The 22,500-nt window shown below is 39.0% G+C and overlaps 1 protein-coding gene across 1 annotated transcript in view; it reads left to right on the top strand.

The window, feature by feature from the left end:
- The first annotated feature begins 12,159 nt into the window (after nucleotides 1-12,159).
- Nucleotides 12,160-22,500, top strand: part of LOC135195556 (protein rhomboid-like) — a 15,658-nt gene continuing 5,317 nt past the window's right edge. The window contains exons 1-3 of the mRNA XM_064221826.1: nucleotides 12,160-12,481; nucleotides 13,634-13,746; nucleotides 15,032-15,149. Of these exons, the coding sequence (XP_064077896.1) occupies nucleotides 13,634-13,746; nucleotides 15,032-15,149 (231 nt within the window). The 5' untranslated portion in view covers nucleotides 12,160-12,481. The remainder of the gene's footprint in view (nucleotides 12,482-13,633; nucleotides 13,747-15,031; nucleotides 15,150-22,500) is intronic.

The raw sequence follows: 22,500 nt of genomic DNA, 5'->3' as shown, positions 1-22,500 counted from the left end.
CGGTATAAAATTATTCTCATTCATTTTTGAAGAGTGTAGAAATTATATTCATTTATTTTTGAACGGTATAAAATTATTAACAATTATTTTTGAAAGGTATAAAATTATTTTCATTTATTTTTTAACGTTATAAAATTTTCATTTATATTTGAAAGGTATAAAAATTATTTTCATTCATTTTTGAGCGGTGTAAAATTATTCTCACTTATTTTTTGAACGGTATAAAATTTTCATTTATTTGTGAACGGTATAAAATTATTTTCATTTTTTAAACTGTATAAGATTATTTTCATTTATTTTTGAACGGTATAAAATTATTTTCATTTATTTTTGAGCGGAATAAAATTATTTTCATTTATTTTTTAACGTTATAGAATTATTCTCATTTATTTTTTGAACGGCATAAAATTATTTTCATTTATTTTTTAACGGCATGAAATTATTTTCATTTATTTTTGAACGGCATAAAGTTATTTTCATTTATTTTTAACGGTATAAGATTATTTTCATTTATTTTTGAAGTGTATAAAATTATTTTCATTTATTTTTGAGAGGAATAAAATTATTCTCATTTATGTTTTGAACGGTATAAAATTATTTTCATTTATTTTTTAGAAGAAAATTATTTTCATTTATTTTTTAGCAGAATAAAATTATTTTCATTTATTTTTTAGCAGAATAAAATTATTTTCATTTATTTTTTAGCAGAATAAAATTATTTTCATTTATTTTTGAACTGTGTAAAATTATTTCCATTTTTTTTTTGAACGGTATAAAATTATTTTCATGTATTTTTAGCTGAATAAAATTATTTTCATTTATTTTTGAACGGTATGAATTTATTTTCATTTATTTTTGGAACGGTATAAAAATTTTATTTTTTGACGGTGTAAAATTATTCTAATTTATTTTTGAGCGGTATAAAATTATTTTCATGAATTTTTGAACGGTATAAAATTAGTTTAAAGTGTATATACGTAGGAAGAAGTACTGAAGCTACATACGTAACATCTTATGATCTTTCTGAACAACGTAGAAATAACTATTCAAGTTACGTACGTATACTTTCAATATTCTGAACGGCTAAGAATAAAACTATATATACTCATACGTATCAGAAAACTACGAAGGCAGGGAATTCTTCCCCCTGGGATCATCCCCGTGGAGAGAACCACCACGTGGCGAACGCGATTACGGGAGACGGAAGATGAAGGGGGAGATGAGTCACGATACGCGTGTTTCTTTCTTTCTCTCTTTCTTTCTTCTTCTTCTTCTTCTTCTTCTCACCCCCGTGGGTCACTCAAGTTAGTCCTTGTTCAGACTTGCTTGCGTATTTTTGCGTCACTGCGTCACTGCGTCACTGGCCCTGAGCGAGTCTCCTCGGGCTCTGCTGGGGGATTCATCTTCTCCACTTCAAGGTCTGTTATACGCATTTGGGCGCGTAATTATTATTATTATTATTATTATTATTATTATTATTATTATTATTATTATTATTATTAATTGGAGGTGCTATTCAAGTGTTATATTAATTGCATAATTAATCTATATATATATAAATATATATATATATGTATATATATATATATATATATATAATATATATATATATATATATATATATATATATATATATATATATATATATTACATTACATATTTTTCTCTCACTCCTGCAAGTAATTCACACGTCGGTCATGTTCCCATCAAGGTGGGGGGGGGGGGGCGGGGGGGGGTGGCGTCCCCTTCACCCCTCCCCACAAACTTCACCCCAACCCGAAACACCACACTATAGGACCCATTATAACGAATCCTGTAATAGATTCCCCCCCACCTCCCCCCCCCCCCCCCTTCACAGCAGCCAAGGATTCTAACGGATGTCATTGTTTTGGCTCCCGAGGGCAAGACTGAAGTATTGCCTTGCCTGGCCTCACCCTTTGCACTTAAACCCCCCCCCCCCCCATCCATCCCCGTGGCTCTGGCTCTATCTTCCCCCTCCCCTCCCTTCCCCCTCCCTCTCCCTACCCCCCAACATTCCTGTCGCCTTCACTTCAAGCTCTATCTTGCTCACACACACCCATACGCTCGTCTCTCTCTCTCTCTCTCTCTCTCTCTCTCTCTCTCTCTCTCTCTCTCTCTCTCTCTCTCTCTCTTGTCTCGTCTCCTTCCGTCTTGTTGCGTCATCATCATCATCATCATCTTGGATGACGTCATTGCATTTATAACGTCATCGTTGTTCGTTGTTGTGGCTACGTTCAAATTGATGTAGAATTCGTTGGCACTCATATGACGTAATCTGCCCCTTTGTATTTTATTTCATTCATTTATTGTTATTCATTTATGCATTTTTATTCATATATTCATTTTATTCATTTGTTAATTGAGAGGTATTGTAACAGAACCATTTTATTCATTTGTTAATTGAGAGGTATTGTAACAGAACCATTTTATTCATTTGTTAATTGAGAGGTATTGTAACTTGTTCTGTAAAATTTTTCACTTTATAATATTGATAATAATCTGCAGCGTATTCGAACTTACTTCATAGGAATAAACATACTTATGCTTATGATAATAATATCTACTGGAAAGGGTATCCAAATAGCATCATCATACTACTAATACCACTACCAGTAATAATAATAATAATAATAATAATAATAATAATAATAATAATAATAATAATAATAATAATAATCAAAAAGCCTAATTTGACTTTTATAAGATTTATTATGGATGTCCCAATTGCTTAATCATCTACTATTTTCACCGTCAATACTAGTAACTACTGTTACTACTACTACTAATAATAATAATAATAATAATAACAATAATAACGTAATATTAATAATAATCTATTAATAATAATACCAAAAAGCCTAGCCAGGAGGTTGCAAAGTATTGCATCATCTTGCTTTCTCAACCTACCGAAATCGCCAACTGCGCATGCGCGGACGTGTCAGGTGTTCCTAAACGTTTGGGTCTCTCTCTATTTATAGCCGTCGGTTCTATTCCTATAAGCAGTGAACATTGCGCTACCCAGACAAGTTTCTTCCATTGCTCCCACGTTTCGTCACGAGAGAGTTGAAATGATTTGTCGTTATTATTATTAATATTATTGACGACTCTCTTTGGGAGGTGAGCAAGATGTCCTCTGTTATTATTATTATTATAAGGTTTAACCCAGTGCAGTACACACGTGTAAACAAAAAGAATGCAGTACAGTTTTGCTGAAGTTACAATGAGAAACAAAAACTGGATGAATAAAGTTGAATGTATAAATGAATAAATAGCTATTGAGAATTGTTATTTACGTACGTTCGACTTTAACAGTCTTCGTTTATATTTTTTTCGATTTTTTTTTTTTTTTTTTTGCACACTGAGAAAAACATCTTTTGCATCAGCACTGCTTTTGTCAGTCCATGGTATTTTAAAAGTGTCTTTGTTTTATAAACAGTTTTGCAAAGAAAAACTACTTTAACAGTTTTCGTATGTATTTTTTCGATTTTTTTTCTTTTGCAAACTGAGAAAAACATCTTTTGCATCAGCAGTGCTTTTGTCAGTCCATGATATTTTAAAAGTGTCTTTGTTTTAAAAAACAATTTTGCAAAGAAAAAACTAATTTTTTGTGTGCTTGGTTACCGTTTTTAAAATCCGACAAGTTTTAAAAATATATTTTGTTTATAATTAAAGTTAACTTTTTTTAGTTTAAAGCTATAATATATTGTGTTTGTAGTTATTATTGCCTTTTTTAATATTTAAAGTTATATGAGGTAATTTAAACATTATTTTTTTATTCCGTGACTTTTCAATTCATAAATTCTGCTAATCATCTCAAGTATATTTACGTCAATGTTTAATCCACAATTGTAAGTTTTATATCTCTTTACTTTATATCACGAAAGTAGAAAAAAGAAGTATAACAATACAAGTATGTACTTCAAATGACGTCATCTTGTGTAACAGCCATCTGCCAATAGTACTCATTGTCTGTATAACTTATTTTTTATAAACACTTTTCAAGTTGCATGTATTTACTTTATTTCATCACGAAAGTAGAACATAAGAATTATAAGTCTATGCAGTGCAAATGATGACATCTTGCGCAATCGCCTGCGTTAGTCATTGTGATAAATATTGATAAGGTCACTTTTCTCTCGTAGGGTCAGGGGTATGTTCTAAGTGGGCAAGTGGTGCTCATACCAAGGGCATTTAGAAATGAGACAAGGTAGAGTTAATTGAATTGATTACATTTACCTGCTCGGTAGGATATATATATAGCATATATATATATATATATATATTATATATATATATATATATATATGGGTGTGTGTATTATATATACATATATAATAGCGCATATATCATATATATATATATATATATATATATATATATATATATAATATATATATATATCATATCTTTCCTTAGTACTACCATTCATTTAAAGGTTGCACAGCCGTTCACGAGAACACTCTCTCTCTCTCCTCTCTCTCTCTCTCTCTCTCTCTCTCTCTCTCTCTCTCTCTCTCTATTTGCTCTTAATCATACATAGCCAGGTCTCGTAGCACGCCATCAAATATTCATCGCGAACTTAGGATTTCTTTCGCTAATATCTCTGTTGACTTAGATACCTAATTCTGGGAAGACGTGTATTAGAGGGGGGCCCTTAGGGCCCTAGGGGGGGAGGGGGTTAGGGATGCGTTGGGGGGGGTTAGGGGGTGACCGAGGCGTTTGGGTCCTTTTTGAATATTTGATAAGTAGACGAGATAGATAGACGCTGTGAACACAGCTATGGTTGGTGATTTTTAGACTGAAATAATAATAATAAATGATAATGAATAACAGAGTGGAAAGTTGAAATATGTAACGTATAGAGGTCGATTATTATGTAAGAAATAGAATTAAAAACTAATCTTAGTAATATTATTTTATTCAGTATGATGATAAATAGAATATAATGACAATGCGTAGAATATTTTAGATTTTTCCATGAAAAATAGGTATTAGACATTCCCAGTGGATTTGTATGATTATATATATATATTATATATATATATATATATATATATATATATATATATATATATATATGTGTGTGTGTGTGTGTGTGTGTGTGCATAAATATGTATATATATATTGTTTGTACATAAATATACAAATATTTATGTACAAACGAATACTACAAGAAAATGATATAGGCAGAAAAAGTCAGTACGAAGCGCTTTCGCCTTTATCCAGGCATTGTCGAGGCACAAAAAAAAAAAAAAAAAAAAAAAAAAAACTGCCTGTTACCTGATAAAGGCGAAAGCGCTTGGTACTGATATTCTGCCTGTCATTTTCCTGTGGTATTCGCTTCTACGTAAGTCACGTGCTTATAAATAAGTGCTTATACATAAATCATGTACATGTGGTCACGTGCATCTGCTATGATGTTTTAAGGATATGTATGTCTGTATGAATAAAATGAGTGTTGATCCAGTTTTCAAATTCCTCCAGCAATAATATTCTAGCATTTGTCAGTTGCATTTTGCTGTCCAGAATCGTATAATCTCTAATTTAATTGTTCAACTCTTTACAAAATAATTTTCCCAAAATTAATTATTTAATTAAAGTATTAATTAACGTCATATATACCTAGCATCTTGTTTTGCCCTCTTTTTAACCTCGAACCTTGCAGGGGTCGACTCGGGAGGTAAAAAACTGATTAATTACTATTTTTCTTGTATCGATTGTTTCGTAAATAAACTAATAAGCGCTTCCACCGTATTTATACCTCCTTTGTCGTGGCTAAATGTGCCATAAAAGTTCAGCCATCCCCAAATTGCAGCTGCGTAATAAGAGGATTTTTTTTTTTTTTTTTTTTTTTTTTTTTTTTTTTTTTTTTGACGCGTATCGGGAGACGTACAAATATAATACAGAGGGCCGTGTTGATTTTGGGTTATCCAAAATGTCAGGTGTGCTGGACACTCTGGTGATTGACCTCTCTCTCTCTCTCTCTCTCTCTCTCTCTGTCAGTAAAAGACCATCGCCTACAAGTAATAATAAGTGCTTAGCTATCAGCTAATTGTCTCTCTCTCTCTCTCTCTCTCTCTCTCTCTCTGTCAGTGAATGACCATCCCCTAAAAGTAATAATAAGTGTTTAGCTGTCAACTAATCTCTCTCTCTCTCTCTCTCGCTCTCTCTCTCCTCTCTTTCTTTCCTCCTCTCATTCCTCTCAGTGGAAGACCATCCCCATAAAATGATAAGTGTTTAGCTGTCAACTAATTCTCTCTCTCTCTCTCTCTCTCTCTCTCTCTCTCTCTCTCTCTCTCTCTCTCTCTTTATTGCCTCTAATTTCCCAACTTATAATGACTCATTATGCAACGTCAAGGTCAGTCTTATGTGACCCTTGAATCTTTAAAAGACTTCCTTAATCTCTCAAGATTTGGGGTACTGATATATAACTTTCCAAAATAAGTTTGGTTAAGTTTTGATCATTTAAAAGTGCAATCATGAAATTATTAATTATTTTTTAGATATCTTTTTTTTTTTTAATGAAGTGGAGAAAGGTGTGTACATGATAGCTATATTGATCCAGCACGGGCTCTTTATAACTAATTTGTCATTTAAACAGTTACAAGAAAAGAATGTATTATTATTATTATTATCATTATCATTATCATTATCATTATCATTATTATTATCATTATACTTATTTACTTATTACTTACTACTTACTTACTACTACTACTACATACTTACTTACTTACTACTACTTCACTACTCTACTTACTTACTTCCTTCTTATGAAACTGCAAAACCCCAACGTTTTGAGGCAAATAAGAAAATTAGCTGTTTATTTACAAAAGATAAAATAAAAAACTGCTTGTTTTTTAGGAAGAAAAAAAGTTGGTTGTTTTTAAGAACAAAATAATAATAATTGTTTTATGCAAGATCCAGGAAGACTTATGCTAACAACATTATACTTTGTTATATAAGCCAGCAAATTCATAAGGTTGTTATTAAATTTCACTACCAAAAAGAAAAAAAAAAACAAAACCATGGGACTCGTGCAAGATTGTAGGTTTTCCGCACACTGGTCCGAGAAGCCAAAAAAGAAAAAAAACAAAAAATCATCTGCAGAGAGGGGAGAGAGAGAGAGAGAGACGAGAGAGAGAGAGAGAGAGAGAGAGAGAGAGAGAGAGAGAGAGAGAGAGAGAGAGAGAGAGGAGAAACACTTGCTTTCAAGTATCTAAGAGACTCAGCTAGCCAGCCAGTCAGGCCTCTGAAAGCGAAACTCTCTCTCTCTCTCTCTCTCTCTCTCTCTCTCTCTCTCTCTCTCTCTCTCTCTAAGACTTTTAACAGCAAGTAGAGAATTCACAGCAGCGTCCAGTTTTTGGGGAAAAAGTCTCTCTCTCTCTCTCTCTCTCTCTAAGACTTTTAACAACCGAGTAGAGAATTCACAGCTTTGTCCAGTTTTTAGGGGAAAAAGTCTCCTCTGCTCTCTCTCTCTCTCTCGCTCTCTCCTCTCTCTCATCCTCTCTCTCTCTTCTCTCTCTAAGACTTTTAACAACCCAAGTAGAGAATCACACAAGTGGTTTTTCCAAGTTTTTGGCGAAAAAAGTCTTTTCTCTCTCTCTCTCTCCTCTCTAGACTTTTTAACAGCCAGTAGAGAATTCCACAGCGGTCCAGTTTTTTTGAAAAAAGTTCTCTCTCTCTCTCTCTCTCTCTCATCTCTCTTCTCCCTCTCCTCTCCTTCTTTTCTCTTCCTTTTCAAAAACGCAAGAAGGCAAGGAGGAGCATAGGACTGCTGGCGCCAGGGAAAGAGTCACATACCGCCGGCGACGAATCACTAAAGTCTTCAGGGAGCATGACTCTAGAGCTAGACGCTGTGGTCATCCCACACAGCTTGCAAATTGCAAGCAACCAAACGTCTCTGGTGAATTTGGGAGGGGGGATGGTTTGGCGGGGGCGGGGTTGGCGGGGGTTGCCATTACTGTACTACAGCTAGGGAACGGGAGGGGGGGGGGGGGGGTGGAGAGCGAATTCGTACACTGGAGGAACGTTTTAAGTAAACTGAATTTCCTACATTTTTTTTCTCTTGCTGTAAGACGTACGCTATGTTTATTTTTTTTTTTATTCTTTTTTAATTGTTACTTTAGAATTAAATTAGGTTGTTTTTTTCCGTATGGGAGAGAAATTTATCAGATCTCTTCGATAAATTATTTGGTTGTAGTACTAGTAATAGTTGTGGATTACCATTATCAATTTATTATCACTTTTTCCGGTTTCCAGATGTCAGTATCCAAGAAATGTTATTTTAGAGCAAATTATAAACCTTTAGTACTAATATGTCCATCCTAAATTTATTTTAACGTGGAATTAAACGTTTATGAAAAATTATACGCCTACATGTCTCAGTTTAGCGTAGTCTAAAGATGAATTCAAAAATTTCTTCATTAATTGCACAAATATTTCCTTACTTGACGACTGTCACCGAAGACTAATATTATAACGTATTTGCCGCATTGAATTGACAGGATTCCGCTTTATTTGCCGTTCTTTTATCATGAAACAAAAATTCATGAGGGACTCCCAGTAGACCAAACCCCAAAGAGACGGGAGCGAGGAGGTTCACACATCCTACCTCGTCATCCTTACGTGGGTAACTGAGTCTGAGAGTCTAGCGGCGCGGCGACTCTCGACTCCAGAGGAAGAAAGAGCGTTCAAGTCGGTCTTTGGTCAGTCGCAAGACCATCCTGACTCTGGTTTGTGTCAAAACTACGCAATTATTGAGCAGAGTAATCGAAAAAGACTCGAACTTCCATGACTTTAGACTCATTTAAGACTAGATAGTCTCTATTATCGTATGTCTTCTTCCAAAAAAAAAACAAGGCTCTTGTCACTGAGTCTACAAAACTGCGATCCGACCTGGCTTGACCACCCACCTGATCGTATTGCCACACACACAAGCTCTGCCTCTGGTCGTCTTTTAAAATTGAGTTGTTTGACCGCCAGTTCCCGTCGTCGATGGACGGTTTTAGTTAAAAACAACTCACAAAACCTGCTCAGCACTTTGTAAAACAACAAAAACAACAACACTTATGGGTCGCAAAGCTGTTGAAGCCATAACTCGTAACCAGGTCTATTTGGTCATTTACGAAAAAGTACCTTAACCATCATCATCATCATCAAGGCCGGTGAGAATAAATATGGGTCAGTATATTCGGCCAACGTGCGCTAGTGACCACCCACACCGAAGGCAGTCTCCCTCCAACACCCTCTCCCCCTCTCCCTCTATCTCCCTCACACAACCAGTACCTCTCTCCCTCCTTCCTTCCCTCCCTCCCTCTTGATTGCATGTGAACGTTTCTGTTAGACCGATGCTGTGTATATATATATATATATATATATATATATGTATATATTATATATATATCTATATATATATATATATATATATATTATATTAGTACCATGGAATCCTTCTTACGTCCTATCATCCTTCCCTTCCTTCCATTTACAGTATTTCCCTTCCGACATCCCAGTAACTACTTCCCCTCCTCCTGTCTTCCCGAAATCCCCCCCCCCCCAAACCCCCCCCCCCCCAAACAAACCCTCCACCCCTCTCTCCTACCCTCCCCTTTCACCCCGCACGTGTCAATGGTTGGTAGAGGGTGAGAGGAGGGGGAGGAGGGGATGTGGGGAGGGAAGGTAAGAAGTGAGGAAAAGGAGAGAGAGAGGGGTGGGAGGGGCCATAATGACTCTTCACGCACCCCTCCTCCCCCTCCCTCCCCTACCTAGCCCCCTTCTCTCTTTCTCTCTCGCGCGAGTCGCGACTCGGTCTCTCTCTCTCTCTCTCTCTCTCTCTCTCTCTCTCTCTCTCTCTCTCTCCTCAGAGTCTCTCTCTCTCTTTCTCACATCAGTAGACTCCCGGAGGTCGAGTTGAGTACACGCGCGCGCTCTCGCTCTCTCCCTCACACGCTCTAGTCCCTCCCTGGGTGCTGCTGCTAAACGCAAAACACTTTTTTTTTTTTTTACGTTAAAAAGGTCGTCGTTTCGAGTGAAACCGGAGAAAGGAAAATGAATTAAGTGGATTTATATATCGTGAAGGAGAGAAAGAAAGGTAGATTAATCCCCGAAGTGACAAAACTGTGGATTTATGATTGATTGATGGAGTTATGTTCCGTAGCGATGGATGTATCGTCTAGATTGGATTAACGTTGCTGCTTCTGCTGCTGATTTGCCAGTGTGTAAGTCTAACTGTTTTTGGGTTTATTTTATATATTCTTGTGAGTGGAGCGAGGGATTTACAAGCTTTATTACTGTAGATGATTTATCTGTACGAAGCTTAAGCTTATTGGTGCTTTTGATGAGTTTTTCCAGTCATAATTGTCAGTGAAACTGAGATGATTTTGGCAATCGTAACCACATTCTGTTCATTTTGGATTTATTGTATTTATTGCAGGGAGTGGAAAGGGGGAGATATACAAGCTTTATTACCTTAGATGATTGATCTTTACGAAGCTTAAGCTTATTAATGTTCTTAATTAATTTTTCCAGTCGGAATTGCTAGTGAAACCGAGATGAACTTGGCATTCGTAAAGTTCATCCAGTTTCAGGAAATTCATATAAAAGAGAAATTATGACTCATTAACACCTTTTATAAACAATGATTACCTTAGATTACCAACAACGGTAAAGCCACCTGAATGGCTTAATGTATTCATTGTTCGGCAAGTAACGGTAACCCAGCTGCTTTTAATAATAATAAGACGCACGTGACGAAGCGAACTCCTTCAGCCAATTTGATCAATTAAATGCGAAGTGTTTAAGCTCTCTTGACTTTCTTGCGTTCTAGCTGACGTTGGAAGTTTAGCCGCTGACATTTGCGTTGGAAAAATTACGTGCTGACATTACTAGTCAGGATGATTCTTTTTGCTGTAGAATGGTTTAGACTCAGACTAGTTTTAGTTGAATCTAGTTGGGACTAGTGTCAGAGGAGCAGACCTGTCTAAAAGCAAACTGCTTCTCGTGTTGTAAAAGCCATTATTTCTTGGCTTACAATTTGGTAAAAATAAATTAAATATTCCATGGTTTAACATCAAAGGCTGTTTTTCCTTGTGAATTTGTTCTAAACGATGAAAGTTGTCTAAATGTTAAATTAGACCAATAATATAATACAGCTAGTACGAATAGTGATGAGTATTTGATCTTTTATTGTTATTCAGGTTAAAAGTAAATGGTCTAGGTTTATGCAATTTCAGGGCAGTTTTAGAAGAATATACTCAGGAATTAGTAATGTATATATATTCTCGAGTTTAAAGGTAAACAGTATTCCACCAGGAACGTATTTTGTGTAGTTCATTATGTTGCCGTGAGCTCTTAAGCAGCTTAGCTTCGGAATAATACAACTTACTATTGACGTCAGTATCTGAATTGTAGATTCCCATGACCACTCTGTTATATCTATAAAAAAAAAAGACACGAGTCTAGTCTGCTTACATAAAGGAAGAGTATTTAGCAACAAATTAAGGTAAGAGACTCGAGCCCTTGTTTATATCTTAAAAGTGCAAATGTTTAAGAAGCCCAAGTGTCGAAATAGTTCTTTTTCTTAGCTGGTCTAGAAAGATGAAAGCAAAGTCGTTGTATCGTGGACATTATTCTTTCTAAAGCAACGGGTGAAACTGTGTGAAGTCTGCGCAGATAAATTCCCATAATTTGTATCGGGCTGGCACGCCCATAATTTCGCTGGTGTATATAAAAGTTGCTTTGTAAGGCCGTGGCAGTTAATGGATGGGAGGTGTTAGAACAGGAAAATGGAGTTCGTAGTTTGTTTTGCTTGTTATGAAACGTTTGGTTAAAGTGTCAGCCGTGATTTTCGAAGGCTGGTGTCATGCTGTGTATGCCCAAACGGAGAATAATTAACTATTAATGCCAGTGATTGCTGTGTCCCAAACTAAGAATAATTAACTTTTAATAACTGTAATTGCTGTGTGATTTACTTATACATGCATTCATATGCTCGAATCATTGTCATTTATGCCTGCAGTGATGCCTCAAGGTGTGACGTCACACGCCAAGGGGCATGTTGGTATAAAATAAAAAAAAAGGGGGGGCGGTGCATTGAACGCCCCCTCGTGCGAAAATAAACTTCAAGAGTTCAGTTGGTGTCTGGCTGTGGTTGAGTGTGGACGTCGCGTCGAACCCTCCCCGTTTTGAGAAATTTACCTCCCCCCAAAAAAATTTTCTCGTTTCGTGTTTTAAATTTATTATTTTGTTTATTTCCGTGTTATTCATCGTTGTTATTGTTGTGGCCTTTTTTGTTTTATTTATTAATTTATGCTTGTGGCTATGGTAGGAGTGGACATAATCACTTGCCTTACGACCAATGAGTCTTTTATATACGAATTTGACTTATCCAATTTTGCGAATGATTACGATACTTATATTGCGAACGAAAGGAATGTGGTAACGTCGACGATATCACTAGGTAACTTTATAAGTGTTTATATATTTTTCCTTTTCATGTTAATTTTTTTTAAGAAATCTGTCTTTAATAAAGATTTGTTCATCATTTTTATATATAAATTATCCCTGTAAATCAACTTGTGGCCTTATTGCTGATGCAAGATGTGGAACCTTGTTGGTGGTGTTTCTGATAGAAAGTATTTATAGAACAAGAACTGTCTAGCCTAGATAGTGTCTCTAGAACCCCGATGTAGAAAACGTAAAAGAATTGGTATGCCGCCGACCTACGCCATTTAAATTAACTTTTAATTGTCTTGTATGTGTGTGCATGGACGATTTGGCCATTGGGTCATGTATTGAAATGCTGTCATTGGTGTAAAATGTGTTTTCTGAAGTGCAGACAAAAATAACGATTGCTTTTTTTGTAGCCCATGGAAATTAATTCAACATTTTCGTGTTATATTTAATGGTAGCTCTAAGTAGTAGCTCCTCTTCGGGTATTTCTTTAGAAAATACCTCATTAATATTGTATTTAATAATGTGAGTTTGGCACAAATAACTCTGATGAATTAGGCCCATCTATTGCTGTATAATTATTATTATTACCATTTGTTGCCCTTGTTGAAAACTTACAGAAATTTTGCACCAAAAATAAATTGAATTAATAGGCAGACCATCTGAGACAAGAATATGCATGTGTCAGCATTGATTGCTCATTAATGAAAAATACTTTGTCATTATTTTTACAAATCAAGGCTACTGCTTATTGCAATTGAGATATAATTTTGTTCCATAGTAGGGATAAGCCTTGTAACTTGATACATCATAAGTTTTATAACATTGTAGCACGTAGGCAAGGCTATTTTGGTAGTACTAGGCCTATTGACCTAGGAATACTTTGATGAAATGTATGTATACACATTTTATTAATTAATTTTGTTGTTGTTAGTACTGTTTATTATTAGTATCGAGTATGATGTATGTACACCTTTCAGATAGTGTTTTATCAATGAATTTTCTTGTTGTTAGTACTATTTATTATCATTATCGAGTGGCCTTATGGCCCAGGAACATTGATGTATGTACACATTTCTTAAAGTATTTTATGAGTGAACTTTTTTTGTAAACTTTGCAGCTTATTGATGCATAAATCTTCTTGTTTTGTTACTTGCAGATGAGCGGAAAGAGGAGCCGCTCGTTCAAATGTGCCGTTCATCAGAGAGATCGTCAGGTAGCCTCTGAGAACGACTTCCATCTTCTCCTTCACGAGCCTCCTATATTTAACAAGTGAGTAAAGAAAAAACGCCTTTTCATGTGAGTTGTATCTATTAATTCTCTCCAGAATTACTCTGATAACGTCAGTGGCTTCCGGTCCGTGGGTTTGAAGCAGCCATTTGTTGTTTTTCCCTAAAGATGAGAAAGGGAAAGTGAAGAGCGATTATAAAGGCCTTTTTTAGATGCTCCCTCAGATCGGGTCTAGTCTCATCGACTGTTTTAAACTTTTGTTTACTTATAAAGAAAGACTTTAAAGGTTTTATTTTAGTAGGACTGCAGTAGTATATTATGCATTAATTTATTTTAATTTAAAATTCGCCACAGTACGAGAACATTGCACAATTTCACAGCAGTTGAATCCCAGTTCATTTCAACTTTTATCAATCATGACAACGAGATTGACTTAATCCTATAAATATTATAAAAGTATCTTTATGTAAAGCGAATTGAGATAGCTACAGTCGTTCACAAACAAAGATAAATACATATATATAACCAGCTATCCGTCGTGATCAAGATAAGCGACCTTCCAGTACCGCGGTCGCTAAAACACGCAACCTTAGAGGGGCTTCCCTTCAGGATTGCCAATCGCTGGCGATCAATTGCTAGACCCTTAAGTTCCCCGGACTCGTGTCGGGGTTCGTTTCAGACGGGGCAAACCAAGCCGTAGTACCCAATTAGCCTGCACTTTGACTCATTGGCATGGTCGTCCTGCCCTTTGGCGTCATCCGTCAGCGTCTCGTAACGATGTGACATTTTGCTTTCATGTTGGCACGCTTGGAATGTGCCAGCAGCAGCAGTAAGGGGGAGGGGGATTGGGAGGAGGAACCGAGTCGCCGCTGCCTTGTAAGGGGTTGGCACTGGTATAGCAGTCGTAGGCTCACTGGGGGTTTGGGAACATGTGCCGTCGTGTTGTTGGGATGCATCATTGTCCTGGTTGTTGTTGTTGTTGTGGTTGTTTTTGTTATTCTCGTTGTTGTTTGCAATGTACGGTTATGCCCTGCCGTGCTTCGTTCTGCAGAGGTGTCAGCGCAGCGCCGTGGCCGGCGTTCGACTGTGCCATAGGACGTTGCGGTAAATCTTTATATAATAATTTTCTGTGTGTTGTGATTGTTAATGTTTGTTGTAACTATTTATATATATAATATACACAAAACTACAACAGTAACTACATAGTACTACCTGATATTCTCGCTCATGTTACATATTTATATATTATTCTCGCGGCGCGTAATCTAGACCTATAACGAATATTATAACAACATTAATTTCCTTTTCTTCATTGTTATTACTTTAGAATGGTGCGTCTGATCGCCGATGAGTTTCTTACGGAGGAGCGAGACCGGAAGTATTACGCCGATCACTACAAGTGTTGGCCACCCCCGCTTTTCGTCATCTCTGTCACACTAATACAGGTAAGTTTGTTGTTGTTTACTGGCATTACCTTTTTTTATTTTCTTGTTAGGCCGATAGTTTGATTGTAAGAAAGTTCCTAATTTTTCTACTGTCATTATTATTATTATTATTATTATTATTATTATTATTGTGAGCTGCTTTTTGGGGGTTAGATATTTAATTCTATTTTATAAAATCACCATAATTGTATTTCTCCCCCTCCCCTCCTCCCTAACTTCTTTCCCCATAGGTTGTTCCTTCCTTACCCCCAGGTGTCTTTTAATGGTCGAGAGCTTAAGTGGCTATTTCCCCTAATCTCCCCCCCCCCATTTAAAAAAAAAAAAGGCAAATCGATGAATAATTGTGTTGTGTATTGATGGTACCTTCATGCATGTAATCGTTGTTGTTTTTTTTATAATAGAAATTACTTATGGTGAAGGAACATTTTAGACATAATATATATATATATATATATATATATTATATATGATATATTATATATATATATATAAACTACGTATCTGTTATATATAAATAGGAATTTCTTGTGGCCAAGAAACATTTTAGACTTATGTTCAAGGGACATTTTAGACTTATATAGAAGAAAAAAACCTAGGTATCATGTTACGAACATAAAGACTTGTGATTAGTATTTTATATTGTACAACAACATACATTAGTCGAATGCAATAGCCTACGTTTGGTGTCTTGTATAAATAAAAGCGAATTATTGATGTCGGTTGATGTACCCTTTGCATGCGAAGAAGACTTCCTTCTTGCGTTTGCCAAGGGCTGGGGGTCTAAGTCGTTGCTTAGATACCAGACGTAAACATAAAGTCTCTCTCTCTCTCTCTCTCTCTCTCTCTCTCTCTCTCTCTCTCTCAATGTCAGGTGAGCAGCAGCAGCGCTTGTAAATTGGTCATATTTTCATCGATTATGCTGATAATGTGAGTCATTCGTGGCTCTGTACATCTGTGTTCGCTCCTAAATAGTTTTTGGTACGTGTCCTATTCACGGACATTACTGTATCATGTTATGGTATTTTATTTTTAAAAGGGCGTGGATGTTTGAAGGCGTGGGTTTTTCGTATCTAAGTTATAGTGGTGGTATTTATGAAAATGTACGTCACTGTGCCGTAGGAGTTGGTCTGAATTCTTGCTTTTAACCGTTGAGTTTTTAAGATAAAAAGAAAATTCGATATGATTCAAAGAATCTTAGTCCTATGTTGTCGCTGTAAGCAGTGTCGAGTTCTCAATAACTTCATTAATTCTGTACGTACCGCCCTCTGAATTACAAATGAATGAACAGTATTGAAAATAGTTTATAAATACCTTTATAAATGACATTGGAGTCCACACAGTCATGGTCGATATACCACGAAGGGATGGGAACACCTCTCTCCCCCTCCCCCTCTTTCCTCCCCGCCCTTCACTGGACTAATCTCGCATTTTTCGATAATCGATAAAAAGAAACTATAAAAGTGTGTATATATGTATACTTGGTGCTCGCCCCTTCCCCTCAATTTTATACCTTATACCTTAGTCCCCTCCCCCCTCCCCCCCCCCCCCATAACTTAGTCCCCTTCCCATTCCCCCCCCCCCCCTCCGCTGTTATATCTGGTTCCCTGTACGTCACTTCGTTCTGTCCTTCCCTCCCCCCCCCCCAAGGCTGACCAGTGTAATAACGGAGTTTTGTAAGTCTTCATTGGTATCAGAGTTGTGTGTTTTGTCTTATTTTTTTCATGCTCTCTCTCTCTCTCTCTCTCTCTCTCTCTCTCTCTCTCTCTCTCTCTCTCCCCTAATACATTTGTTGTTGGACAGTTGTGAATGTAGCATTTGTGTCCTAGTGAATGCCAGTAGTACCACTTTGCTCTCTCTCTCTCTCTCTCTCTCTCTCTCTCTCTCTCTCCTCTCTCTCTCCTCTCTCTGTTCCGGACACATTTGTGAATGGACAGAATTATGAATGTAAGCATCTGTATCCTGATGACTCTCTCTCTCTCGTTCAGGACACATTTGTAAAACGCATAAAAAGTGTGAATTATATTTGTATCATATTCAATGCCATAGATAGACCCATCTCTCTCTCTCTCTCTCTCTCTCTCTCTCTCTCTCTCTCTCTCTCTCTCTGACTGAGGAGTAAAGCTTTAGTACCTCATGATTCGCTTAATCCGTAGCTCGCTCCTTCCCTCCCTCCCCCTAATGTCACGGTCCACATGATCTCCTGTTATGCTGTCAATAGCATTACTCTCGGCTCGTCCATATTTTTCGGTTGTTTAACTTCCTCCTCCCTTAGCCCCTACCCACTATAGTCTATAGGGGTAGGGGAGGGGATGGTCCTGGAGTAATTAGTTATTAGTTTCCAGCATTCTCTTCTTGGTACAAGTATCATACCATGTTTCCTCTTTACAAGTTTTCTTAGGCCTATGAGTCGACTTATTTCACCGGGAGATGGTCGTAGCGTAAATGAGTGTAGATTTCGTAGGCCTATGGTAGTCTTCTGCATGGCCCTGGTGGGCAAATAAATTGTGTACGCAACTTCGCAAATACGCCGTAATCCGCACGCCATGAATCCCGAATAATCCGGGGCTTATCCTGGCTGTGGTTAATCCAGCATACCAAAGGTTTGTGTCGGTGGTGGTGGTACCTGGCGTAGCGTCAGGTGGTACGCGGAAGGTACTACGTACGTGTACCTACGTAGACAGCTCAGCAGGCTCTCCTCCGTGTCCAGCTGTCGCTGCCGCCCACCCGAAAAGGGTGGTCGCCTCAGTCGCTCAATCCCCTGCTGTCGGTTTTGGGGGCTTTCGGTTTATAGTGGTCCTCCTCTATGGGCCTAATGATGACGCCATTAGGCTCACTCATTTCGCTCGCTGTATCGGAACCGTATAGTCCGTGTCTCTTGTCTGGTAGTAAAGACGACTATGTTACGAATTACGGTAGTCGTGATTCCTTCCCCCCGGGGGGGGGGGGGGGGGAGTCGGGTGTCGCCTGCCATATGTGGGCACGCGACTCCTGAGGGCGAGGACCTCTGCTGATGATACCTAGGCTCATTTATATTCGTGTAAAATGTACCTCCTTTAGGAATGTATTTCTAAATGCTAGTTAATTGGACTCTCTCTCTCTCTCTCTCTCTCTCTCTCTCTCTCTCTCTGTGTCTGTGTGCGTAGTAACATCCATATCAGTAGCTGCTGTCCGCCGCCGTCAGGTGGAAAGCGAACGACGAACACGAGACACACACTAGACCAGACCCGTCTGTCTGTCTCTGCCAAAGATAGACAGACGCATTCGTAACGTCGTCAGTCAGTGCTGAGATGTTTTCTGTCCCCCCCCCCCTCTCCCTTTTTATGAGTGTTTATCCTTATTGCCTCTCTCTCTCTCTCTCTCTCTCTCTCTCTCTCTCTCTCTCTCTCTCTCTCTCTCTCATACGTTGGTCAGTAGCGCAATCTGTCTAGCAGCCAGTCTTCGCAAAATGTGACCTGGTACTATTGACCTTGGTCAGAAGGTGTCGGGAAACATTTCTCTCTCTCTCTCTCTCTCTCTCTCTCTCTCTCTCTCTCTTCTCTCTCTCTCTCTCGTTCGCTGTCCTGCTCCGTGTCGACGAGCAGCGAGAGGGGTGGGGGGAGGGGGAGGAGTTCACGCCGCGGCCGCGTTGAGGTTACACCTCCAGAGTTAAGTCATCGCTGGGAAAATACTGTTCCAGGGCACATCCATTCAGTTCACAGACCTCACGGCCTTCCGACCTACAACCGAAAAAAAAAAAAAAAAAAAGGAGGGCCGTTCATTCGCATTGTGTGTATTTTTGTGTCTGTTTGTTTGCTTGATTGTTTTAAAGGTTCGTATAATAATGCATCTGCGAGTTTTGGCGCCAAGCATAGGCCTAGGCTCCAGTAAAGCACATGGACAATTCAACTGTTTAGAAGCCTCCGCCGTTACGGTTTACTCCATAATATATTCATTTAGAGACTTTCTTAACCATTTCTTTGTGAGTATACGAGAAATGACACTATGTGTATCTATATGTATGTGTCGTTCTTGAATCTAATCGTACCGTCGTATCTAGGCTTTTTGCGGTTTCCGATGCGCTGTTGTAGTACCACCTCGCGATGGGGCCTCTCTCTCCCTTGACCACATCACACGCTGTTCTCTTTTTCGTTCTAGTTTTCAAGTCTGTGTGACGGCTGCTTTCTTTTGAAGGCAACACCCCCCTGCGGAGGGAGGGAGGGAGGCAAGTTGAGGAAGTGTGTGTGTGTGTTCGTGTGTAACACCTGTGCCTGTCATAATCAGGGTCTGAATTGTAATGGGAAACTGATTACAGTTGATAAAAATTTGTCATTCCTACGGTCTTATCATTTTAAATGTTATATACAGATTTGAGGCAATTTCGGAGCGTTATTTATTATCTACTATATATTGATTTGCTGCTCTGAGCAACTGGCGTCCCCAAAAATACACGATACGGTGTTGACACGCCTGCCGTTAGTGCATCGTGTAAAAGATCGTACATGATCGTCTCACAGCGGAGAGGGGGAGGGGGTGGGGTTTGAATAGGTGGGAGGTTGATGATGTGTGGGTGGGGGGATGGAGGGGAGAAGGAAGGAGAGGGAGTCGCGTGCCTCCTTACGATCGGTGTGAATCTTACGTCACGACTGTGAATGTAGAACTCACGATGAACATACTTTTAACAAAAGCGCTTGAGGCTTTATTTTTTTTTACCGTACACTTTTTCTTTCAAAGCCCTCTTATGACAGCGTGCTTGCGAGCGCTCAGACGTCATATAACTGTGATGGCGGTATTCGTTTTCATATATTCATCGAGTGCAAGTTTTGTCGATTTAAAATTGTGTAGGCCTAAGATATTCACCTTGGTTATTTCTGTGCTAAATCACTAGACATAGTTTTAACTTCGGTTTTGATTCTGCGCTGGATTTTGTTTAGCCATTATGGAACTCAGCCTACTTGATTTGATATATATATATATATATATATATATATATATATATATATATATATATGTGTGTGTGTGTGTCTTTGTTATGTTTTGTATACTAATCAGTTGAGAGAGAGAGAGAGAGAGAGAGAGAGAGAGAGAGAGAGAGAGAGAGAGAGAGAGACTGTAAGCGGCATTTCTTTTGGGCCGGGGTGCCAACCCAAAATGTCAAGCAACTAGAGGGAGCGAGGACAACCCCCCCCCCCTCCCTCTCTCCTTCCCCCACCCATCACTCGCCCGGTCTCCCCACCCCACCCTACCCTCCCCCTCTCTCCCCTAGTCTTTAGATGCTTGTTCACCTTTATATATACCGTAGATAGTGAATCTAGAACCTGTCGCCATACTTTGGGAGTGTCTTCGCTAAAGAGCAAAATGCAGGCGCATAGGTTTTTATGAGGAGTGAGAAATGACTTTTGTTTGAGAAAATGACTTTTATTTGAGAAAATGACTTTTATTTGACGGTCTATAAATATTGAGAACACGTGGGAAATAGGACTGACATAGCGTTAGCTGCTCTTGATGTTAAGATGTCGTTCAGTGAGACGGAAACCGAACACCGTTGCAAGACTTGAAGATTTTTGCTATTCAGGGGTGGGGGTTGGGTGGAGGAAGTTGAGAGGGGAGTGAAAAAAGACTACTGTCTTCGTTTTTTGGGTGGGTGGGGAGGGGAGCCCGGGGTTTGTTGAGGGGGGGGGGAGCTGTGGGCCGATGTTGTTTTGGAGAGCAAGGGAAAAAATAATTGGCTGAGCCCCCGTGGGATTTTATCAAAACAATTCCGCATCCTTGTTAGATTTGGCTTGTGGGTAGTGTACCCCCCCAACCCTAACCCCTTACCCCTTCCCTTCATATCCCTCCCCTTCACCTACATTCTCCTTCTCTCTTCATACCCCCTTCTTCCCCTTCACCTACCTCCCCCACCCCCTCCCCCCCCCAGCTATCCATCGGACACCATCCAATGTTAGTGGCTAGACGTGGACTCGCTTGGGAACTCCCAAGATGCGGTGGTGGGGGTAGGTAGGGCAGAGGAGCCAAGGGTTTTTGGTGGTGGGGGAATGAGAGGAGGGGGGGGGGAGGGGAGTGGGGTAGAGAGGTTAAGAGCGTTCTGACGAAAGCTCCGTGCTGCGTGTTCGGCATATTTTTGCATTTGCAATAAGGTGTCACGGCCAAAATTTCGTTAGAGGGCGAAGTCCTGATATATATATAGAAATTTTGATATGCGTCAAAAATAACTTTTGACATTTGCAACGTTTACCGATCATTAGATTTCTGGGGGAGAGTCAGATTTAGCCCGGCGGCGCCTGGGGTGACAGGGGAAGGGGGGAGGGGAGAGGGGGCGGTAGCGGTTGATTAGCCAGACGGCCGAGGGAGGGGGGAGGGGGGAGAGGAGGGAAAGTGGCACCCCACAGCCCGCCCGGAGGGTGCCAGACTCTCTCTACCCGTCGCCCGATACATCGCCCCCCAACGGCACTTCCGCCCATGTTTTGTACTGCCGTACATGCAACAGGTGGATTAGGCGCCCAAAACAGCCCGGGGAGGTCAGGTCAAGGGTGGCCCAGAGGGCGAGGTGCAGTGCCACACCGGATTTGTCCGCCTGGCGCCTCCAATTCGGCTGCCAAAGTGCAAGCGGTTTATTTCGGGATGTGACACGTGTTTTGTGCCCTAACCACAACAGACGGTCGTCGGGCGTCGCTTTTCGAACCGTCTGCTACGAGATCCGTCTCTCTGCTGTCCGCGAGTCGCTTCGCGTCCGTCGGAAGTCGTCGGGTTTGGCGACAAAAATCCGTCGAAATCTCTTGTTTGGCGATTGGGTGGCGCAGCGCCTTGGCAAGGGATGCCCACCAGTTTTGCATGGCATCAGCTGTGGGGTGGGTTGGCGCCGTCGGGGGTCGCGGAAGTATGCAGCAGAAGCAGCAGAATGCCCAGCAGGTTTTTACGTAGGGCACCGGTGTTTGTTCTGCTTGGATTCTGGATTAATTCAAATTTTTATTCCGGATTCATGAGCATCTTTATTCTGGATGGATGAATATATTTATTCCTCATTGATGAACATCTTTATTCCTCATTGGAATATCTTTATTTCGGATTAATAAATATTTTTATTCTGGATTATTGAATATATTATTCTGGATTAATGAATACATATCTTTATTCCTGATTAATTAATGTATTTATTCTGGATTAATGAATATCTTTATTCCGGATTCATGAATATCTCGATGTCGGATTAATGAATATCATTATTCCGGATTACTTGATATCATTATTCCGGATTAATGAATATCATTATTCCAGATTAATGAACGTCTTCTATCCCAATGAATATCTTTATTCCGGATTAATGGATATCTTTTTATTCCGGTTTAATAAACAATTTTGATAACCTGATAAT

The sequence above is a fragment of the Macrobrachium nipponense genome, chromosome 16, assembly GCF_015104395.2.
Source record: "Macrobrachium nipponense isolate FS-2020 chromosome 16, ASM1510439v2, whole genome shotgun sequence".
Classification (NCBI taxonomy): Eukaryota; Metazoa; Arthropoda; class Malacostraca; order Decapoda; family Palaemonidae; genus Macrobrachium; species Macrobrachium nipponense.
Note: the sequence above shows the minus strand (reverse complement) of the source record. Positions and strands in the feature narration are given on the sequence as shown.